Consider the following 18870-nt stretch of genomic DNA (forward strand, 5'->3'; position numbering starts at 1 on the left):
TTACAGAGATCACAAGGTGTTGAAGAGATTTCCGAGTACCCGGAGACTTGTGCTCAGAGACATCTGCTGGCCGCCAAAGGAAGAAATCGTCCGGACAATACATGGCCGGATATGAAGAGCTGTAAAGTATCGGTGACAGCCAGACGTTCCTTTTGCTTTTTCTCTCCCCCCTTTTTAATCAGAAAATCTGATGCTGACAGAGGAGAAATACATTAATCCTGCAGAACAATCTCCGGGGCTGTCACACAGTGCCATTGCGCTTATCTGTCTGACCTGGACAGTATTTTAAGTATTAGGACAATCCAGTAAAGATGTAGGTGTAAGCTCTCCTGTAATGAATAGGATTAGGGTAATGTATTGCTGCTGCTATGAGATTTGGCGGAGAGCGGGCAGCTGCACCTATCCCAATCGACTGAGGATTGTATTCATTGACTGTATCAGACTTGATATTACCAAAGCCCCCGGATTGGGGTCATGATTGTTTTATGTTGTATGGTGTTAGGCCATGCAACAGGTCCTGGAAGGCTTTTACTCTATCCTCCTACAATTAAAGGGGAACCTGTCATCAGAAATGGGCCTAATAAACCACTACCATTATGTTGTCCAGCAGCTCAGCAGCTTCTAGACCATGTTTGTTTCATGGCCCAGCTTAGTAGCATCATCCATAAAATCCAACTTTTTGAAGTGAGATGTTAATTGGTTGTATAAAGTCAGGGAGGCGGAGAGTTTAACACTGAAGTCAAGCTCTGCCAGCCTCTTAAACCACCTTTCATATGATTCACATCATTCACAAAAATCCAGGAGATCTGGTCAATGATGTCCTCGAATGCAGGACTATCAATTAGAGTTAGGACAACATTATAAGGCAGGAGGTGCTTGACTTCACTGTTAAACTCCGCCTCCTTGACTTCATACCAACCAACTAAGATCACACTTCAAAGTTGATTTTCTGGGTGATGCCACCACACACCACCACCAGACCATAAAAGACACATGATCTAGAAGCTGCTAAGCTACTTGACAACATACTGGCAGTGGTTTATTAGGCCAGTTGCATAAAGTAAGCATGATCTTGTTGAGCAGTGATCATCCCAAACTTCCTGGTCCATTCATGTAATTTGCCTGTTGTGTAATATTTTACCTTTTGTAGACTTTGGGAAAGTCATGACTGCCCATGACTAATCCACTACTTTGTTACGGGCATATATAGATGTGTCATATGTATAGATAGAGCCAGATCGTCCATGGAGGACTGACTTTTTATGTATTTTCCTCCTATGTAAATGGAAATCTGTTGTCAGGAATCTATTTGCTTAATTGATTCTTCAAATCTAACTCCTCCCTAATCACTGATAATTGCCTTTTACTCACCTATCAGGTTTTTTTACTTTTATGTATATGCAAAATAGCTCCGGGGGCTCACAGAGGCTACTATAATGCTGTATATTTAAAAAGAAAAATTATGTTTTATTGGAGCGTTTAAAGAAAAATCTTTACACAGCTTTGACCATACACTATCTGTATAGTTAGTAATAACAGGACTGTGAAAAGTGAAGTTATAATGCAGCCTTGTACAGGTCTAACATCCTGAAGAGCTTTCTGCCCTCTGTCCTGTCCTAAGCCCCTCCCCTCTTCTAAGAGTAGGAGCAGAAATAGGATTTTGGTTGGATATCTACAGCAGCCAATCAGAGCAGAGGGGAGGGGCTGTTGATCAGTTCACTTCAAAGAGCAGAAAGCTCTTCAGGCTGAAAGACCCGCCCAGAGCACTTACAGGAGCTGAAAACCTGGATTAAATGTTCATTTTTCACAGTCCTGCTGCTACATACTACACACACAAAGCTACGATGGCCCATCTCTGCAGGGATTATACCTCGCACTATCTGCAGTTTATGTTCAAAACTGATGACGGATTCCCTTTAAGCCACAGCTGCTCAGTCACATCTTTAGATATTGCTATTGCAATCCAAGAAGAAATTGTGAAGAATCCACATTACAGGATCGTCGGCTAAACCAGTGTATATACCGTATATTCCGGCGTATAAGACGACCTGGTGTATAAGATGACCCCCCTACTTTCCTGTTTAAAATATAGAGTTTAAGATATATTCGCCGTATAAGACTACCCCTTTTCCAACGCATACAAAACATCAGGGGATCCGGCGCAGGCGACGGCTGATGATGCGTCTGCAGGTCAGGTGCAGGGTCATAGACCTCAGCAGACCCGGCGCAGGCAGACGCGTCACATAGCCTGCGTCAGCGATGGGGTCGATGGCGGGTAAGTAGTGTGAGGCGGGTGTGACGGGGGCGGATCGGGGGCCCGTTCTAATTTTGAATTATGACAGCTCCGGGCCCTCCTGATCCAGTGCACGGACCAGATGCAGAACAGTCCGTGCGCTGTAACAGGCAGGCCCGCGGCTGTCACAATTCAAAACATCTGCCCGCTGTGCTGCGCCGAGTTATCAGCGCAGCGCAGGGGTCAGGTGCGGGCCTCTGACTGACCGGCAGCAGAGCTTCGGTGGATCGCGGGAAAGGTGAGAAACATTACCGGCGTATAAGACAACCCCAGACTGGACAGAAGATTTTTAAGTCTTCAAAAGTCGTCTTATACGCCAGTATATACGGTAATTTTGTAATGACTTTTCGAGTGTCCTGCTGGAAGATGTCAAAGGAAACAAAATATCAAGCATGTTGGATATTGTAATTGGATAGTGTACCCCCCACCCATGGAAAGCACCTGCCTAAATGCAGGCTTGCATGTACATGGGGGACTTGGAAGGAATGGCTTTCAGCCTGCAGGAGTTTTGATGCCTTGAAAAGTATTTCTACTTTCAGAAAATGTTACTTCTGTTCTTCAGTAACTGGACCAGACTAATAATGAAACTCGTCTATAGATAAGTAGTGGAAGCCCTGCGGAGCGCTCGCCCCTCGTCACATGTATGTACTTCTGTGCACAATTCTATCACCAATAAAACCTAATAACGATACATTGATTTTATGCAGCGGAGGGTGTGGAATTGTGCAATGAGATGTAAAACTAATAGATTCAGTCTCTGACTTCTCCTCGGATTATTCCATTTCGCACCTCCGTCTGGCGCCAATTCTGTAACTGTTTAACCCTCGGTGATGCGACCCGGTGTATTTACACTCCAATGGCAGGACCAAGCATGTCACAGGCTCCTAAGTAGTGCATGTTATAGAGCAGGAGGAGCTGAGCAGATTGTACATAGTGTCCTATCTGCAGGCAGCATGTTATACAGCAGGAGCGGCAGATTTAAATACCTAAATGACCCAATGTATCATGTACTATAACTAGTGTGATTTTAAACCGCAAAGCAATTAATCTATATTTTCACTTCCCTTTCTAACACGTTTTTAGTTTTAAATTTTTTTGGAAATCTTTTTGTTGGTCCATTTGCCTTTACAGCTGATCTCCAGGTGGACTCGCCCCATTGCCACACACCCACGAGCACCATGGCGCTGAGCCCAGGGATCACAGTTTATTCTGCTATACCGCGCCTGACACCGTAAAGTTTTATACAATCATCTGCTGGGTTATAGGAGAAAGGTCCCAGCCGTTCGGTTTAACCTTTTGTGTAGATGGGCAGGATATGGAGGATCCCCAGTAGACTCGCACGTCGGAGGCGCAGACACTTAGACGTCCTCTTTATAGATTTATAAATGTGCTGCGAAGGAAGAAGACGTTGACGATTTCCCCCTCGTTTTAATTCTCCAGCTAATGATGATGGAGCGCTGCAATCCATCTCCAGGTCCAAAGCTGCAGAGACAGAACTTCAGATGGAGCGGCCGTGCGTTACCGCTTATTACGGGGCTGAGGGATCGCTGCTGCGGATGCACTTTTATTACACACTTCCTCACTTTGAAGCTGGCAGCCATAGTGAACCCGGCAGCAGGAGAAGGAAGGAGAGGGAGTACATAGATCCTCCATGTCCTGCAGTCGTATAATCAGATCTTTCTCACCTCTGCCTTCTAAATAGATACTGCTGGAGGTCTGCCAGCGCCTTCTCCCATGGCGTTACGCTTGATGACCTTTTTAGTGGATTCCGAATCCGCAGTCTACAATTTAAGGAGGAAACTGCAGCTAATGTTACATTTATACCAAACGGAACTGCTGCTATGGTTTCCGTAATGTATCAACGTTATGAAGATTCCAAATAATCTTTATGGGGGACACTAAAACGCAACGTGAAGAAGAGGCGTAAGAGAAATGTCCACCTTTTTAAAAGTAAACGTCCTTAAAGGAAACCTACCACGATGAATCTTCTATAAGAAGTAGATGTGTAGTACATTCCTTCCGCCTGCCCGAATCTGTAATTTAATAATCCTGGATTATCACCTAACCTGTTAGAAACATGATTGTAGCAATATGTAAATAACTGCAGAGGCTACTGGGGTGTAGCCAGTAAGGCTAGGACACGCCCCAGTAGCCTCTGCAGTTAATTTACATATTACTAAAATAAAGTTTTAGGTTTCAGGATTATTAAATTGCAGATTCGTGCAGAGTCAGGCGGGAGGAATCTACCATCACATCTACTTCTGATAGTAGATTCCTCATGGTAAGTTTCCTTTAATCATTGGAGTAATATTGATCTGGTATTCACGAATACCAGGCACTAAAACTTCAGGTCCTACCTGAATCATTAAAGGAAGGAAGGATACAACTATTTAATAAAGTTTTAGCAGTTTTTATTTCAACAAGGCTAAGCAACATTATTAAATGTTGGTTATCACTTTTCAGCCTCCAGGGTTTTCGTTTCTCGATTTCTATAAAAACCCCATTAAATAAATAATAATAATAATTCTTTATTTATATAGCACACACAGATTACGCAGCGCTGCACAAAGCATGTCAAATTGGTGCCTGTCCCCATGGGGCTCACAATTTAAACAACCTACCAGTATGTTTTGGAGTGTGGGAGGAAACCCACGTAACCATGGAGAGAACATACAAACTTTTTGCAGATGTTGACCTGGATGGGACTTGAACCCAGGACGCCAGCGCTACAAGGCAGAAGCGCTACTCACTCAGCCACCGTGCCGCACTTCAACTAACCCATAATAACTAAACATATCCCTGATAACTGCTATTATACAGCAGTACAACTATCCCTATATTGTTATTTCCCATGCCTCAAAAGTTCCACAGTCCTTTAGTAAAGACTGGAATCACATGGGGTCATTTGCATAGATGGAGAGTCAACGTAGTCTTCTCTGTGGGCTGTGTCCGGCATATTCATGTCCTTCCTGCTCACCCCCACCTCCCGTTGAAAAGAACTCCCGAGGGAGGAGTGAGCTGATTTCTCTTCAGCCACTCACATACAGCTCTTTAGCGAGTCACACAGCCAGCACCTGAATGATGTAGCAGAGCCACAGCTGAAGAGAAAACAAGACCCATGTCAGGAAGTTGGAACACATGACGAACATAGATACTTAGTATTCAAAGATACGATACAGAACCTATGTAATTGTTGCATTTGTGGTCCAGTTCTCACCTTCTTTGTAGATTCTGCCTGAAGTAATGGCTCTTTTATGGTTCATATGTCTGAGCCATATTAAAAATATGATAATTTGGAACCTGGCTACAGCCAGAACCTCCCTTTTGTATATCCCCTGAAGCCCTTATTTCTACATATTAAAACTGTACAATCTCTTTGTTCACTACACTTATTTTTTTTTCCTTCTTTTAACTTAATTTCATTTGCAATAATACTGATTGCGAGAAGTGTTAACCATGCAAGCAATTATTGCCAACTCGATCCGGAGTTTTTTTTTTTTTCTTTGCTGTTGAAATTAATGGGAATCTATTAAATAATGAATATCGCAGCGATTTAATAGCACGTAAAATCCGAGTGCAAAAAAAAAAAAAAATGAAGAGACTCCTTACCCTGCAAGATGTGATGGAATAGTGGAGCGATGTAAATGGACTTACTGGACGCCGCACGATTCATCAATATGTTCTGGTACAATACATACATCTGCCTGCGGAGTGCAGCGGCCATGAATCAGGCAAGGACGGGCCAAAAACACATAATGGGAAACTGAATTAATTACTGGACTGCAAATTAAACCATATCATAGAACAGAGCTGAGCATCAATATTCAGCTTCTCCAGCTTCATACATATATGGTCTCTCCGAAACATCGCGGTCTACTAACTTAATGCCTTTGAGGGCTATTCGGGCCCTACGCGGTCTAAGGGTACACTCACGCTTATGTGTGCTCATCCGGCCACTCCTCTCCATAGGAAATAGCACTGCACGGCTGTTCTTACGGCCAAAGATATTGCAAGTTCTATCTTTCTATCTCTTTCAGTACCGTGCCCCATGTCATTGGCATCTATGGGGACGTATATCGGGCCTCAATTTGAATATATACGCCCCCGCGTGGCCCTTGTGAATGGGGTCGAAGACTCAGTTTTGATATTTCTCTCAAAAGAAATTTGCATTCCATCTTTCTGGTTATTGCTTCATTGGGTTGTGCACATTCTGACTTGATAGGCAACCTCACATCTAAGGTTTCTTTAAAGGACATCTAGCACCAGGATGAAGGATTATAAATCAAGCACACTGACATACTGGTGTGCTCCCTCTGGAAAGATCCACTGTTCTTGTAGCTTCCTATGCCCTTAAAAAAAAAAAAAAAAGGTCCTAAGAAAATAAAGAGTGGATCCTGCCAGGGTAGGCACGCACCAGTAAATCAGTGTGCTTGTTATACAATCCTTCATCCTGGTGGTAGACGTCCTTTAAAGGAACTCTCCAGTTAAACCTGATTCATTGAATTGTACCTTGAAGGGACGAACATGACTAGCAAGGTTGTAGGGATACAATAAGTCATGCTCAATGAACTAGTTTTGCCTAGTGCGTTCCTTTAAGTACATGTGAAGTGAATGATATATGCCCAAAATGTAACTCCTCGCTAATGTAAGAAACTACGCTCAACTCTCATGGCTGTGATTACGTTTTATGGTAGCCTGAGCAATGCTTTCTATTGTGTCCCCTATACCCTAATATGCATGTTCCTGGTGCATTCAGTCTAGAGAAATCTGTAGGGTGGGACTTGACGCAGCATAATGAAGGACATATATCATTCATCAGTAGAGTAGGAATCTTCTTGTGCTATGGGCTAAGAAGAATCTGAGTGGAAGCCAAGTCATTATTATTTATATTTGGAAAAATATTTCTTAAACTACTTCCCCAAATCCACCTCAATCGGTATATATGACCAGTACTGCAAGAAACTCCTTCACTTCATTCTCCGCCTTTTATTGAATAGGCCGCTCCCCTATGTCCTTCTTTGGTCATAAGTAGTATACATCACCAATACAGAAACACTTGAATATCTTTTCAAAAATTCTTTTTAGACGTATGCTCCGCCCTTTTCATGCCTTGGCCCCTCCCTCTGATCGTCCTCGATCACTAGTGGTATACATGATCTATACTGAAAAACGATTAGATTACAGTGGGTCATGGTAGTGCAGCATTTTCAGCCTGGCCTGCAGCTCTCGCCCCCAGATATGGGAACAACCTACTTGTCTTTTTGATTTCTTGCCTTTCCAAGAATTTCTTGGACAATCCTGGATAATAGGCCGGTCTTGTCCTGGCACGTGTTGCGTTTGCACCGGTGCCGTACCGTTCTCACTGTAAGCATAGTGTAGTTAATTAGCTTAAAGAACTCCGTCCCGCCAGCTTATTTACAACACAGATAAAATGTCTGCCTCTCCAATTGACCCTGACTAACAGCGCTCACAGCGATGCGGGGCCATAAATGCAAACAGCCCGTAGTTTACATAAAGACAGCATGTTTTATGTGTCTATTACGGGAGGTTACGTTCAGAGCTTGGAGTTTTTAGTATTTTGGAATGAACTTTTAATAAAATCGGCTTTTATGCTGCGCTCTCGGAAATCTCCCCGTCTGGGAAATGCTGTGTGCGCTTATTTTCCTATGTGGTTTTTTTTTTTTTCTAGCCACAATTTTGTTCCTGTCGAAAATATAGAAATTAAACTTGTGTTTCTCACTGTCAGAAAACGGCGTAGCTCACGGGGTGATTCATGGGGATTGACTGAGAAGAGTCGTTAAAGTATAGAGCAGTGGTGGCGAATCTATGGCACCGGTGTGAGTTTGCCAGACATGGCACCTTCCTGCAGTCTCAGGCAGTCCAAGTAGTGCCCTGATATTTTAAAGTGACCCATCCTGTGCTGCTTGGTCCTGTCCGAAGAGTAAAAAGGTGTGGACAGGGTCAGATTGGAGCTCAAAGATTCTGGTAGCAATAAGTTTGTTACTGCCTAAATTGGCACTTTGGGAAAAGCTAGTGGTTTTTGGGTCTCATTTTGGGCACTCGATCTCTACCTACCGGGACCCTTATCTCTGGCCAAGTGGGACTTCCCCATCGCCACTTGCTGCTTTGGGGCGCAGGCATCACGATGAGCGTGTGGCCCACTTCAGCCTTGGTCTTGTGTAAGCCTCTGGTTTGTACAAGCAGTAGACGTGACATCATCGCTTCACCTCTATGAGCTAGTTGTAACTTCTTTACTACTTTTATAGCAGCTAGGGCTTCTAGGGAAAATTTATTTCAACCCCTTCGACTTTTCAAAGATTATCAAGATGATGTAAAGTCAGGACTTCCATTCTGCACCGAATTTTAGGGTCATTGCACCAAACACACTGGCATAAGACCTTCATGATCAAGTGACTGTAGTGATAAAGGGAATGAAAGTAAATTCCCTACCATAATCTCTTCTGCTGGACCCAGATAGGCCTCGTCGTTACCACAACATCCGGCCGCTGCTCACCCCCAATCGTGTCGATTGCAACGGCCTTATCGGCACATTCATTGTGCGGTGAGGCACGGTGCTTGCACCACTGTGAACATTCCTAATAGAAAGCTATGGGTCTAACTCACGACCTCTACGCACGTGTACTAAAGCCTTAGTGTAAGTGAATTCATAAATGCCACTTCTATGATGAACCTGATTTGGCAACAATCACTGTTTGCTACAAAATCATCCCTACACATTGCAACAAATCTGTGAATTTACCCTTTATAAGATCTTCTGCATCCAGTTAGTAGATTACTATCTAATGCTGGTGGGTTTGTCGAGCAGTACAGACCATCCTTAGTGAAAATGGGGGACTGCCCGCATCATGTTTCAGCAAACGCTCTTCTGAAACCTTAGACTAAACTTCCTATGGTTTTATGACTCTAGAAATTGGTAAGATTTGGGTTCCATGGCCAAACCCAAGTACCCAGACACATCCAGCCCCGATTCCCGGCACAGTGCTAGTGCCCAGCAGTAAGTCTTTGACTACTAACTACATCTCCGACATGTGTCTGTCATCCGTGCTCCATCCATAAATCATTCGCACGCAGTCGGGCACGTTCATCAATAGGAAAAAAAACAAAAACGTGGCTTCCTGGAATCCCTTGATCAACACAGAACAGATAAGGGAGGAGGCGACAACTTTCATGTTCGCCAAGACCAAACACACGCCGCCTCAGATGTTGATTAAATCTGCTTTTGTGCGTAAACACAAAGATCTCGCATTAATCGCCGTTTGATCATTCTGAGATTTCGGGCATCTTTATGCACAGGTAACAAATGCTTTATTTTTGTCGCCTTTTATTTTCTTTTATTAGGATTTTCTGTATGAACTAGAAAAGGAAAAATTAAGTTTGTATCCACCTTTCTGCCGGTTTCAACCCTCAATGACCTCACATTAGCCACTTGTCCACCGTCTTTCTTCATATGGTACCAACTCGGTTCTGTTTTTTTTTTTTCTATTGTTCTTGTGTCCCTTGCAATAAGGAAATCCAATACTTAAGTGACCACTTTAACGTGCCACTTATTTATTATAAGTCCATCATTTTTATTGTTGGTCCACTAAAACATAGTCAAACCCAAGCCCATGCAGGTGGCACATTTCAATTGAAATTGAGGATTGGCCATCTGCTTCGGCCTTGGTTTGATGTCGATTTAATGGAGCGTCGTTAAAGTTGATCACTGCTGCAATTTTTTACTGTGTCTCCACTGTTCTGCCCACCAAGTCTACTTTTTAGTGAGAGGTTGCCTGACCCTGGACTTGGTTGTTTGCATCAGGTACTGTACCACTCGGGGTTTGGCTCATAGCGATACTTTCTAATATGGCCTTGGCTCACTTGGTTCCTAGTGCAAAGCAGGTTCTCATGAAGTGTCTCTGGTTCTTTCCATACTTTCACATTTGAAAAATCACACAAGTAGGTAGACTACGCCGGTACCATGCTGTGGTAGAGGTCCTATAGGGGTACCATGCTACGTAAGAGGGCCTATAGTGGTACCATGCTGTGGTAGAGGTCCTATAGTGGTACCATGCTGTGGTAGAGGTCCTATAGGGGTACCATGCTGTGGTAGAGGTCCTATAGTGGTACCATGCTGTGGTAGAGGTCCTATAGTGGTACCATGCTGTGGTAGAGGTCCTATAGGGGTACCATGCTGTGGTAGAGGTCCTATAGGGGTACCATGCTACGTAAGAGGGCCTATAGTGGTACCATGCTGTGGTAGAGGTCCTATAGTGGTACCATGCTGTGGTAGAGGTCCTATAGGGGTACCATGCTGTGGTAGAGGTCCTATAGGGGTACCATGCTGTGGTAGAGGTCCTATAGGGGTACCATGCTACGTAAGAGGTCCTATAGGGGTACCATGCTACGTAAGAGGTCCTATAGGGGTACCATGCTACGTAAGAGGGCCTATAGTGGTACCATGCTGTGGTAGAGGTCCTATAGGGGTACCATGCTGTGGTAGAGGTCCTATAGGGGTACCATGCTGTGGTAGAGGTCCTATAGTGGTACCATGCTGTGGTAGAGGTCCTATAGTGGTACCATGCTGTGGTAGAGGTCCTATAGGGGTACCATGCTGTGGTAGAGGTCCTATAGGGGTACCATGCTACGTAAGAGGGCCTATAGTGGTACCATGCTGTGGTAGAGGTCCTATAGTGGTACCATGCTGTGGTAGAGGTCCTATAGGGGTACCATGCTGTGGTAGAGGTCCTATAGGGGTACCATGCTACGTAAGAGGTCCTATAGGGGTACCATGCTACGTAAGAGGTCCTATAGGGGTACCATGCTACGTAAGAGGTCCTATAGGGGTACCATGCTATGTAAGTGGTCCTATAGGGGTACCATGCTATGTAAGTGGTCCTATAGGGGTACCATGCTATGTAAGTGGTCCTATAGGGGTACCATGCTGTGGTAGAGGTCCTATTGGGGTACCATGCTATGTAAGTGGTCCTATAGGGGTACCATGCTGTGGTAGATGTCTTATTGGGGTACCATGCTATGTAAGTGGTCCTATAGGGGTACCATGCTGTGGTAGATGTCTTATTGGGGTACCATGCTATGTAAGTGGTCCTATAGGGGTACCATGCTGTGGTAGATGTCTTATTGGGGTACCATGCTATGTAAGTGGTCCTATAGGGGTACCATGCTGTGGTAGATGTCTTATTGGGGTACCATGCTATGTAAGTGGTCCTATATTGGTACCATGCTGTGGTAGATGTCTTATTGGGGTACCATGCTATGTAACAGGTCCTATATTGGTACCATGTTGTGGTAGAGGTCCCATAGAGGTTCTAACATAGTCACAAGTTTCTCGATTTTCTATGATCAACTGGTTTCCTGGGAGTTATGTTTTGGTGAGCAATCGGCAAACTTTGACTACTCCCCACTCACTATAATCGGAGTTTTCTGCACTTCAAAGGAAATGAGGCGGTTTTCATTATTTCGTTGGTGGTAATGTGACTGATGATACTTTCACTAACGCTAAGAGGTCTTCTGTAGATGACCCATGATAGTAAATAGGGGATTTCTAGGTATGCTTACTGTATTTTTTGGACTATAAGGCGCACAAAAAATCCTTTGATTTTCTCAGAAATCAAAGGTGCATCTTATAGTCCAGTGCGCCTTATATACGAACCTTACTTACAGACAACAGCTGCCTTGAACTGTGCACAGGTCTGCCACCTGCTGGTCATTCATCCTTATAATCCGTTGCGCCTTATATATTAACCTAGACGTTTTAGCAGGCATTTATTGATGGTGTGCATTATAATCCGGTTCGCCTTATAGTCCGAAAAATACTATACAGGCAGTCCCCGGGTTACATACAAGATAGGGTCTGTAGGTTTGTTCTTAATTGAATTTGTATGTAAGTTGGAACTGTATATTTTATCATTGTAATCCCAGCCAGAACTTTTTTGGTCTCTGTGACAATTCGATTTTAAAAATGTTGGGTTGTCATAAGAATCAGGATTACCACTAAAGCTTCATTACAGACGCCTGTGATAACTGTTACAGCTGATTATTGTAGCCTAGGACTAAAGTACAATAAATTACCAACATCCAGAGGTCAGTTTGTAACTAGGGGTCGTATGTAAGTCGAGTGTTCTTAAGTAGGGGACCGCCTGTACTGTGTTTTTCCACCAATTTCATTGAAGAAACAATGTCCTCACTGTTTTCACTGACCTTGGAAAGTGGCTGAAGGATGTTCAGTGGACTTTCAGTCTTGGTTAGTAGGTAGCTTCACCTAAGAAACTGAGCATCGCCCTATTCACCATTTCTCTTCTTTTGGTTTCTCATCGATGAAAACCAAGTGTTCAACGAGGAATAGGCCAAAATTATTTTACATGGAAGGTTTCCAAGGTCCAAGCTTGATGATGGGTAACATGAGTAAATGATACAGATCACACAGGCTCCTGCCGTTTAGGGGATCTCCATCACCCTGTGCATCTTTATCATGGTTCTAGAGTTCGTTGATGTCTTAGTTGCTCCCTTGTTCTATAAGGAGGAGAGATGATGGGCAAGGAGGGAGAGATGATGGACTAGGAGGAGGGGAGATGATGGACTAGGAGGAGGAGAGATGATGGACTAGGAGGAGGAGAGATGATGGACTAGGAGGAGGGGAGATGATGGACTAGGAGGAGGGGAGATGATGGACTAGGAGGAGGGGAGATGATGGACTAGGAGGAGGGGAGATGATGGAGGAGGGGAGATGATGGACTAGGAGGGGAGATGATGGACTAGGAGGAGGGGAGATGATGGGCCACCTCACATATCTCAGGGACCTTCTCTGCACTGATAATCACATATGAAGTTATATATCATGAAGGACCAGGACTGGGAAATTAATCTTTCTGTTGTTCTTTTGACAGGTGGAAGCCATTCTGATTAACATTTTTGGAGGAATAGTCAACTGTGCCATCATCGCCAATGGTATCACAAAGGCCTGCCGAGAGCTGGAGCTCAAAGTGCCTCTGGTGGTCAGACTTGAAGGTAATTTTCTTGAGTGCTTTGTCTTTGTATAAGGATAGGTGATCAGTAACAGGTTTTCAAGGGTCAAGGTCATGGCTGAAGCTTCACCGGTCTCTGGTAAGAGGTTTTTCTGCTTCTCGGTGCCGAGGTCACATGGTCCTATTCAACATATAGGGTGTTCACTGCAATGCCAACCATAGCCACTATACAATATAGAGCACTGTGCTTGTGTAGACATCGGTCGGAGGAGGGAGGTGCTGTTGGTGTCTGATCTCTACAGATCTGGTATTGATCACATATTCTAATGATGGAAAAAAGCCAAAATCCTGGAATAATCCTTTTAAAAAGACCATATCCATAGTATTGCCCTTTGTCTAAGTTATTAGCAGCAGGACTGTGATAACAAATGAACTGGAGGGAGTGTCCTCACACTGCTGTGTTCTGAAATCTCTGCTTCAAACTGTTCCACAGTGTCTCTGTTGCCCCTCTACATTGACTTCTGTAGTATCCGATCAGGTTTGCTACAGAGCAGAGAGGAGGGGCTAAGGAGGAGTTCAATGCAGAGAGCTAAGAGCACAGCAGTGTGAGGACACGCCCCCAAGTACTCTGTCCTGGAATGTTATTGTGGAATCAGGTTACATTTTTGGGGATTTTTAAAATGGTTCTTTGTATTTTTTGAAGAACTTTTATTTCAAAGGATATTTAGTTTTTGCTTTTCATTATTTTTATTGTTTTTATTGTTTTTTTTTTTTTTTTAAATCTCTTTACCACCTGTCATTTTCACCTCAAATTCTAGAACACAGGGACCCGGGTCCTCACATTACTGTCAGTTCCCTTTGTCCCCGGCACAACAGAGAGGGACGTGTCGTCCTTTCAAACATCCCACAGGCGAATGTGTGTCTAGTTTTTATGTTTTTCTCTTTTTGTTCTACAATTTGAAAGGGAAAGCGCGAGCGAGCGAGGGAGACGTGCACCGCGCAGCCTTACCCGGCGCCTCCAAGCATTACTCGTTTTCTCTGTAATCACTCTGTGTAAAAAGAACATTAATTTGCTGTCATTGAACTATCAAAATATGTCAGAAAACAGCACAAAATGTAATCCTCAAAGCTTCCTTGTAATGTTCTTTAAGTGCTTGTTTCTGTAAGATGAAAGAGAATCCTTGGTGAGTCTTCCCGGTAGTCGCTACAGGTGTTTCTGTAAATAGACGGATGTTTTCCCTCCATCATAAGGAGATCACATAGGAACGACAAAAACCTGGCCCCTTTAGGCAGCTGCTTGGCGCTATCATGCGGTTTCCAGCTCTGCGGAGCCTATTGGGGTTGCACACCTGTCCCTGCCTCATGTGGGGATGAAGCCTGAGATTGGTCCCTACCTCCTGCCACACCTTAGCAGCGTCACAGAAGACCTTGGGGGTCCAGACCCTCCTGACGAAGGATTGTAATTGACTTCTATGAACTTGCCGTCCATGAATAGCAGCTTTGGATTCCTTAGTGGGCGATCTTTTGTCCATTACTTTTGTTACTACTTAATGCCCAATAACATGCATTTATAGTCCAGTATTCATCTTGGTAAACTGCAGGAGTGCTTGGGGGGATAGTCCTAACACTTCTGTGTATTGGTACTGGGGGGTTATCTCCTAACATTGCTTTGTATTTGTGCTTGTGGGAGGGGGGGTTGTCCTCACACTTTTGTGTATTGGTACTGGGGGAGGCTTATCTCCTAACACTGCTGTGTGTGTTGGTGCTTGGAGGGATTGTCCTCACACTGCTGTGTATTGATGCTTGGGGGGATTGTCCTCACACTGCTGTGCTGTGGCCCACTTGGGGATTGTCCTCACACTGCTGTGCTGTGGTCCACTGGGGGATTGTCCTCACACTGCTGTGCTGTGGTCCACTGGGGGATTGTCCTCACACTGCTGTGCTGTGGTCCACTGGGGGATTGTCCTCACACTGCTGTGCTGTGGTCCACTGGGGGATTGTCCTCACACTGCTGTGCTGTGGTCCACTGGGGGATTGTCCTCACACTGCTGTGCTGTGGTCCACCGCGGATTGTCCTCACACTGCTGTGTATTGGTACTGGGGGGGATTATCTCCTAACACTGCTGTGAATTGGTGTTTGGGGGGATTGTCCTCACACTGCTGTGTATTGGTACTGGGGGGGATTATCTCCTAACACTGCTGTGAATTGGTGTTTGGGGGGATTGTCCTCACACTGCTGTGTATTGGTACTGGGGGGATTATCTCCTAACACTGCTGTGAATTGGTGTTTGGGGGGATTGTCCTCACACTGCTGTGAATTGGTGTTTGGGGGGATTGTCCTCACACTGCTGTGAATTGGTGTTTGGGGGGATTGTCCTCACACTGCTGTGAATTGGTGCACTGGGGGATTGTCCTCACACTGCTGTGTATTGGTGCTTGGGGGGATTGTCCTCACACTGCTGTGTGTTGGTGCTTGGGGGGATTGTCCTCACACTGCTGTGTATTGGTGCTTGGGGGGATTGTCCTCACACTGCTGTGTGTTGGTGCTTGGGGGGATTGTCCTCACACTGCTGTGCTGTGGTCCACTGGGGGATTGTCCTCACACTGCTGTGTATTGGTGCTTGAGGGGATTGTCCTCACACTGCTGTGTATTGGTGCTTGGGGGGATTGTCCTCACACTGCTGTGTATTGGTGCTTTGGGGGTGATTGTCCTCACACTGCTGTGCTGTGGTCCACTGGGGGATTGTCCTCGCACTGCTGTGTATTGGTGCTTGGGGGGGGGGGGGGGGGGGTTTGTCCTTGCACAGCTAAGTATTGGTGTTCTGGAGGATTGTCCTCACACTGCTGTGTATTGGTGCTTGGGGGGGGGGGGGGGGTTGTCCTCACACTGCTGTGTATTGGTGCACTGAGGGATTGTCCTCACACTGCTGTGTTGAAGTACTTTAGCCTTGGGCTGCTCCACACCCCCTCCCGTCTCATGTAGATTTTTATATGCATCCAGCAGCTTGCTACAGCTTTTTCTTTGAGCCCCATTGAGGATTTGTGGAGCAGCTCATTGCAGAGAGCCAAAAGCACAGCAGTGTTAGGACATCCTCCCAGTGCACCACAGCACAGCAGTGTGAGGACAATCCTCCAGAACACCAGAGAGAATCTGCGACCCTGACATGTGTAGATGCATTTTTACGACCACCTTAACAAACAAATTACCTGGGTTCTCCCTAACACTGTTCAGGGAGAGCACAGAGAACAGCAGTGCAAGGATAGATTCGTAGTGTTCTATGAGAAGCTACAACCCTAGAATATAAATCATTTTTTCCTAGTCCTTTTCAATATACACAAAAGTCTTATTGCACATCTCTCCAGGGACAATAACACTATTTGCAGAGACTACAGAGCACAGCAGTGTGAGGATAAAACCACTATGCACTTGCTACAATCCTGGAATATAGATCCACATTTCACAGTGCTGCTGCTACTAACAACATACACAAATGTATTATTACACATCTCTCCAAAGCCAAAAACACTATCTGCAGATTTGCTTTGTCAAATCTACTAATGGTTTCCCTTTAAATCCAATTTTTAAAGGAATTTTAAGCCATTTCCATGTATTTTTGGTTCTGCAGCAACCAATATTTTGGATTCTAGAAAGTAGAGATTTCAGGATCCCAGACGGAGAAGTTACAAATTGTACGGAGAGCATTCCCAGATAATATTTGGATACTGTAGGTATCTCCGCGCTGTGATATGCCCACCGTCTGCATCGGGCAATGCTAATGCACCCTGACAAGTGCCGCGTCAGCAATGCTGATGGCAGGCGAAAAGTCTGAATGTACACAAGCAAAACTCGCATCCTGCAGACGAGGCAAAACTTATTCAGTAAACACAAGTATTGATATAATAAATGTTATCTCGGACCTCGCCAGCTCCAGTTATGAGGACGCGTGGTGCCTATAAGCTTGTGCTGGGCCACGGTCAGACCATAGGTATGCATCCTCATGTTCTCTTACATTCTATATTACTAAATAAGTGAAACAAAGCCTGATCACAGCGATCTGCTGCAGCCTGTAGTAAGTGTTCTCTTTCCCTGCAGCACCCCCCACAGGTGCAATATAGGTATTACACAATTCTCAATTCAATAAATGTACAGACTGTGTGTCAGACAGCCTCTCTCCAATGGAGAGAAATTTGCCAAAATATATACACACACCCCTGCCCCCTTTATCATCTCTGTGAAAGGGTTGAGTGAGTAATCTGATTAATTCGCTCATTCAGAGGAACAGGGCAGTTTTATTTTTTGCTAAATTGGTGCTAGCTGGGCTGCAGGGACGGAGCTAATGTATAAAGATACTCCTAGAAGCTTCTGGTTTTAGTTAACAGAGAGGGGGGGGGCATATAGAAATAAGTAGGAGGTACCATACAAAGAAGGGGGGTTTAGAGAGATAAGTAGGGGGTAACATACAAAGAGCGCAGAGAGTTAGAGATTGAAATTGAGAATCATCTATTTGTTTAAAGCAAGAGATTTTGATTTTGCCCAAAACCTCCCATATCTAGTTAGCAGCGGATGTGGCGGGGGTGGTAGTGGCAGCGGATGGGGTGGTGGTGGTAGTGGCAGCGGATGGGGTGGTGGTGGTAGTGGCAGCGGATGGGGTGGTGGTGGTAGTGGCAGCGGATGGGGTGGTGGTGGTAGTGGCAGCGGATGGGGTGGTGGTGGTAGTGGCAGCGGACGGGGTGGTAGTGGCAGCGGACGGGGTGGTAGTGGCAGCGGCAGCGGACGGGGTGGTATTATAAGATGTGGATGTGGTAGTAGTGGTAGCAGTGTTGCTTTCTTGATGTTGTCTGTAATGGGCAGTATTGTTATTCTGAATCTGTGATGTCCGGCAATGCCTTGTGTTACCAGTCTCCCGCTCAGGGTCTGTAAGAAGCTGTTGTGTCCGGGTGATTTCAGACAAACCACTCTACACAGAGACATTTTCTCATCTTCTTATAATTCTATTGCATTGCCCATAGCGGCTTCTTCAAACATCCCCGGCTCCACAAAGCAGGAGCCGGCAACTTGCGTATTATGTTATCTGAGCTCTGCAGCGCGGGCGTAGACTCTGCACAGCGTCCTCCGGAGAATCCAGCTGCATCTTATAGAGTAAGGAATAGAGTCATACCATTTATTGTTCCGCATCCGCTGAATCCCAATGATAGAGCGGAGGACTGTGCAGTAGGGGGCGTCCTATGGCCCTATGTACAGCAATAGGGCTGAGGTTCCTACCCCAGTGCAACCCTCATGACGGCCCCCCAGGGGTTAATGGCACATTCACATGAGGAAATCCCATATGTACCACATATAGCATAATATGCGGGTGATAAGTTCACTTCTGCGTCCTTTAGATTACCTACAGTTTTGCAAATAATAATGTAGTAAAAATCACCTCCTGTTTTACTTTGTGAGGATTGTCCTTCTGGGGTCTGTCCTCACACTGCTGTGCTGTCTGCATTGAGCTGCTCCTTTCCTCTGCTGTATCAGGCTTCTGGTTACATAGTACAGCAGTCACTCAGAACAGAGGGGGCGGAGCCTTGTGATTACCTCAAGACCGAGAACTA

At 45.0% G+C, this 18870-nt stretch overlaps 1 protein-coding gene across 1 annotated transcript in view; it reads left to right on the forward strand.

Moving 5' to 3' along the window:
* Window positions 1-18870, forward strand: part of SUCLG2 (succinate-CoA ligase GDP-forming subunit beta) — a 138859-nt gene that overhangs the window by 111814 nt on the left and 8175 nt on the right. The window contains exon 10 of the mRNA XM_072126993.1: window positions 13198-13318. Within this exon, the coding sequence (XP_071983094.1) occupies window positions 13198-13318 (121 nt within the window). The remainder of the gene's footprint in view (window positions 1-13197; window positions 13319-18870) is intronic.

This window comes from Engystomops pustulosus, chromosome 10 (genome assembly GCF_040894005.1).
Source record: "Engystomops pustulosus chromosome 10, aEngPut4.maternal, whole genome shotgun sequence".
Lineage (NCBI taxonomy): Eukaryota > Metazoa > Chordata > Amphibia > Anura > Leptodactylidae > Engystomops > Engystomops pustulosus.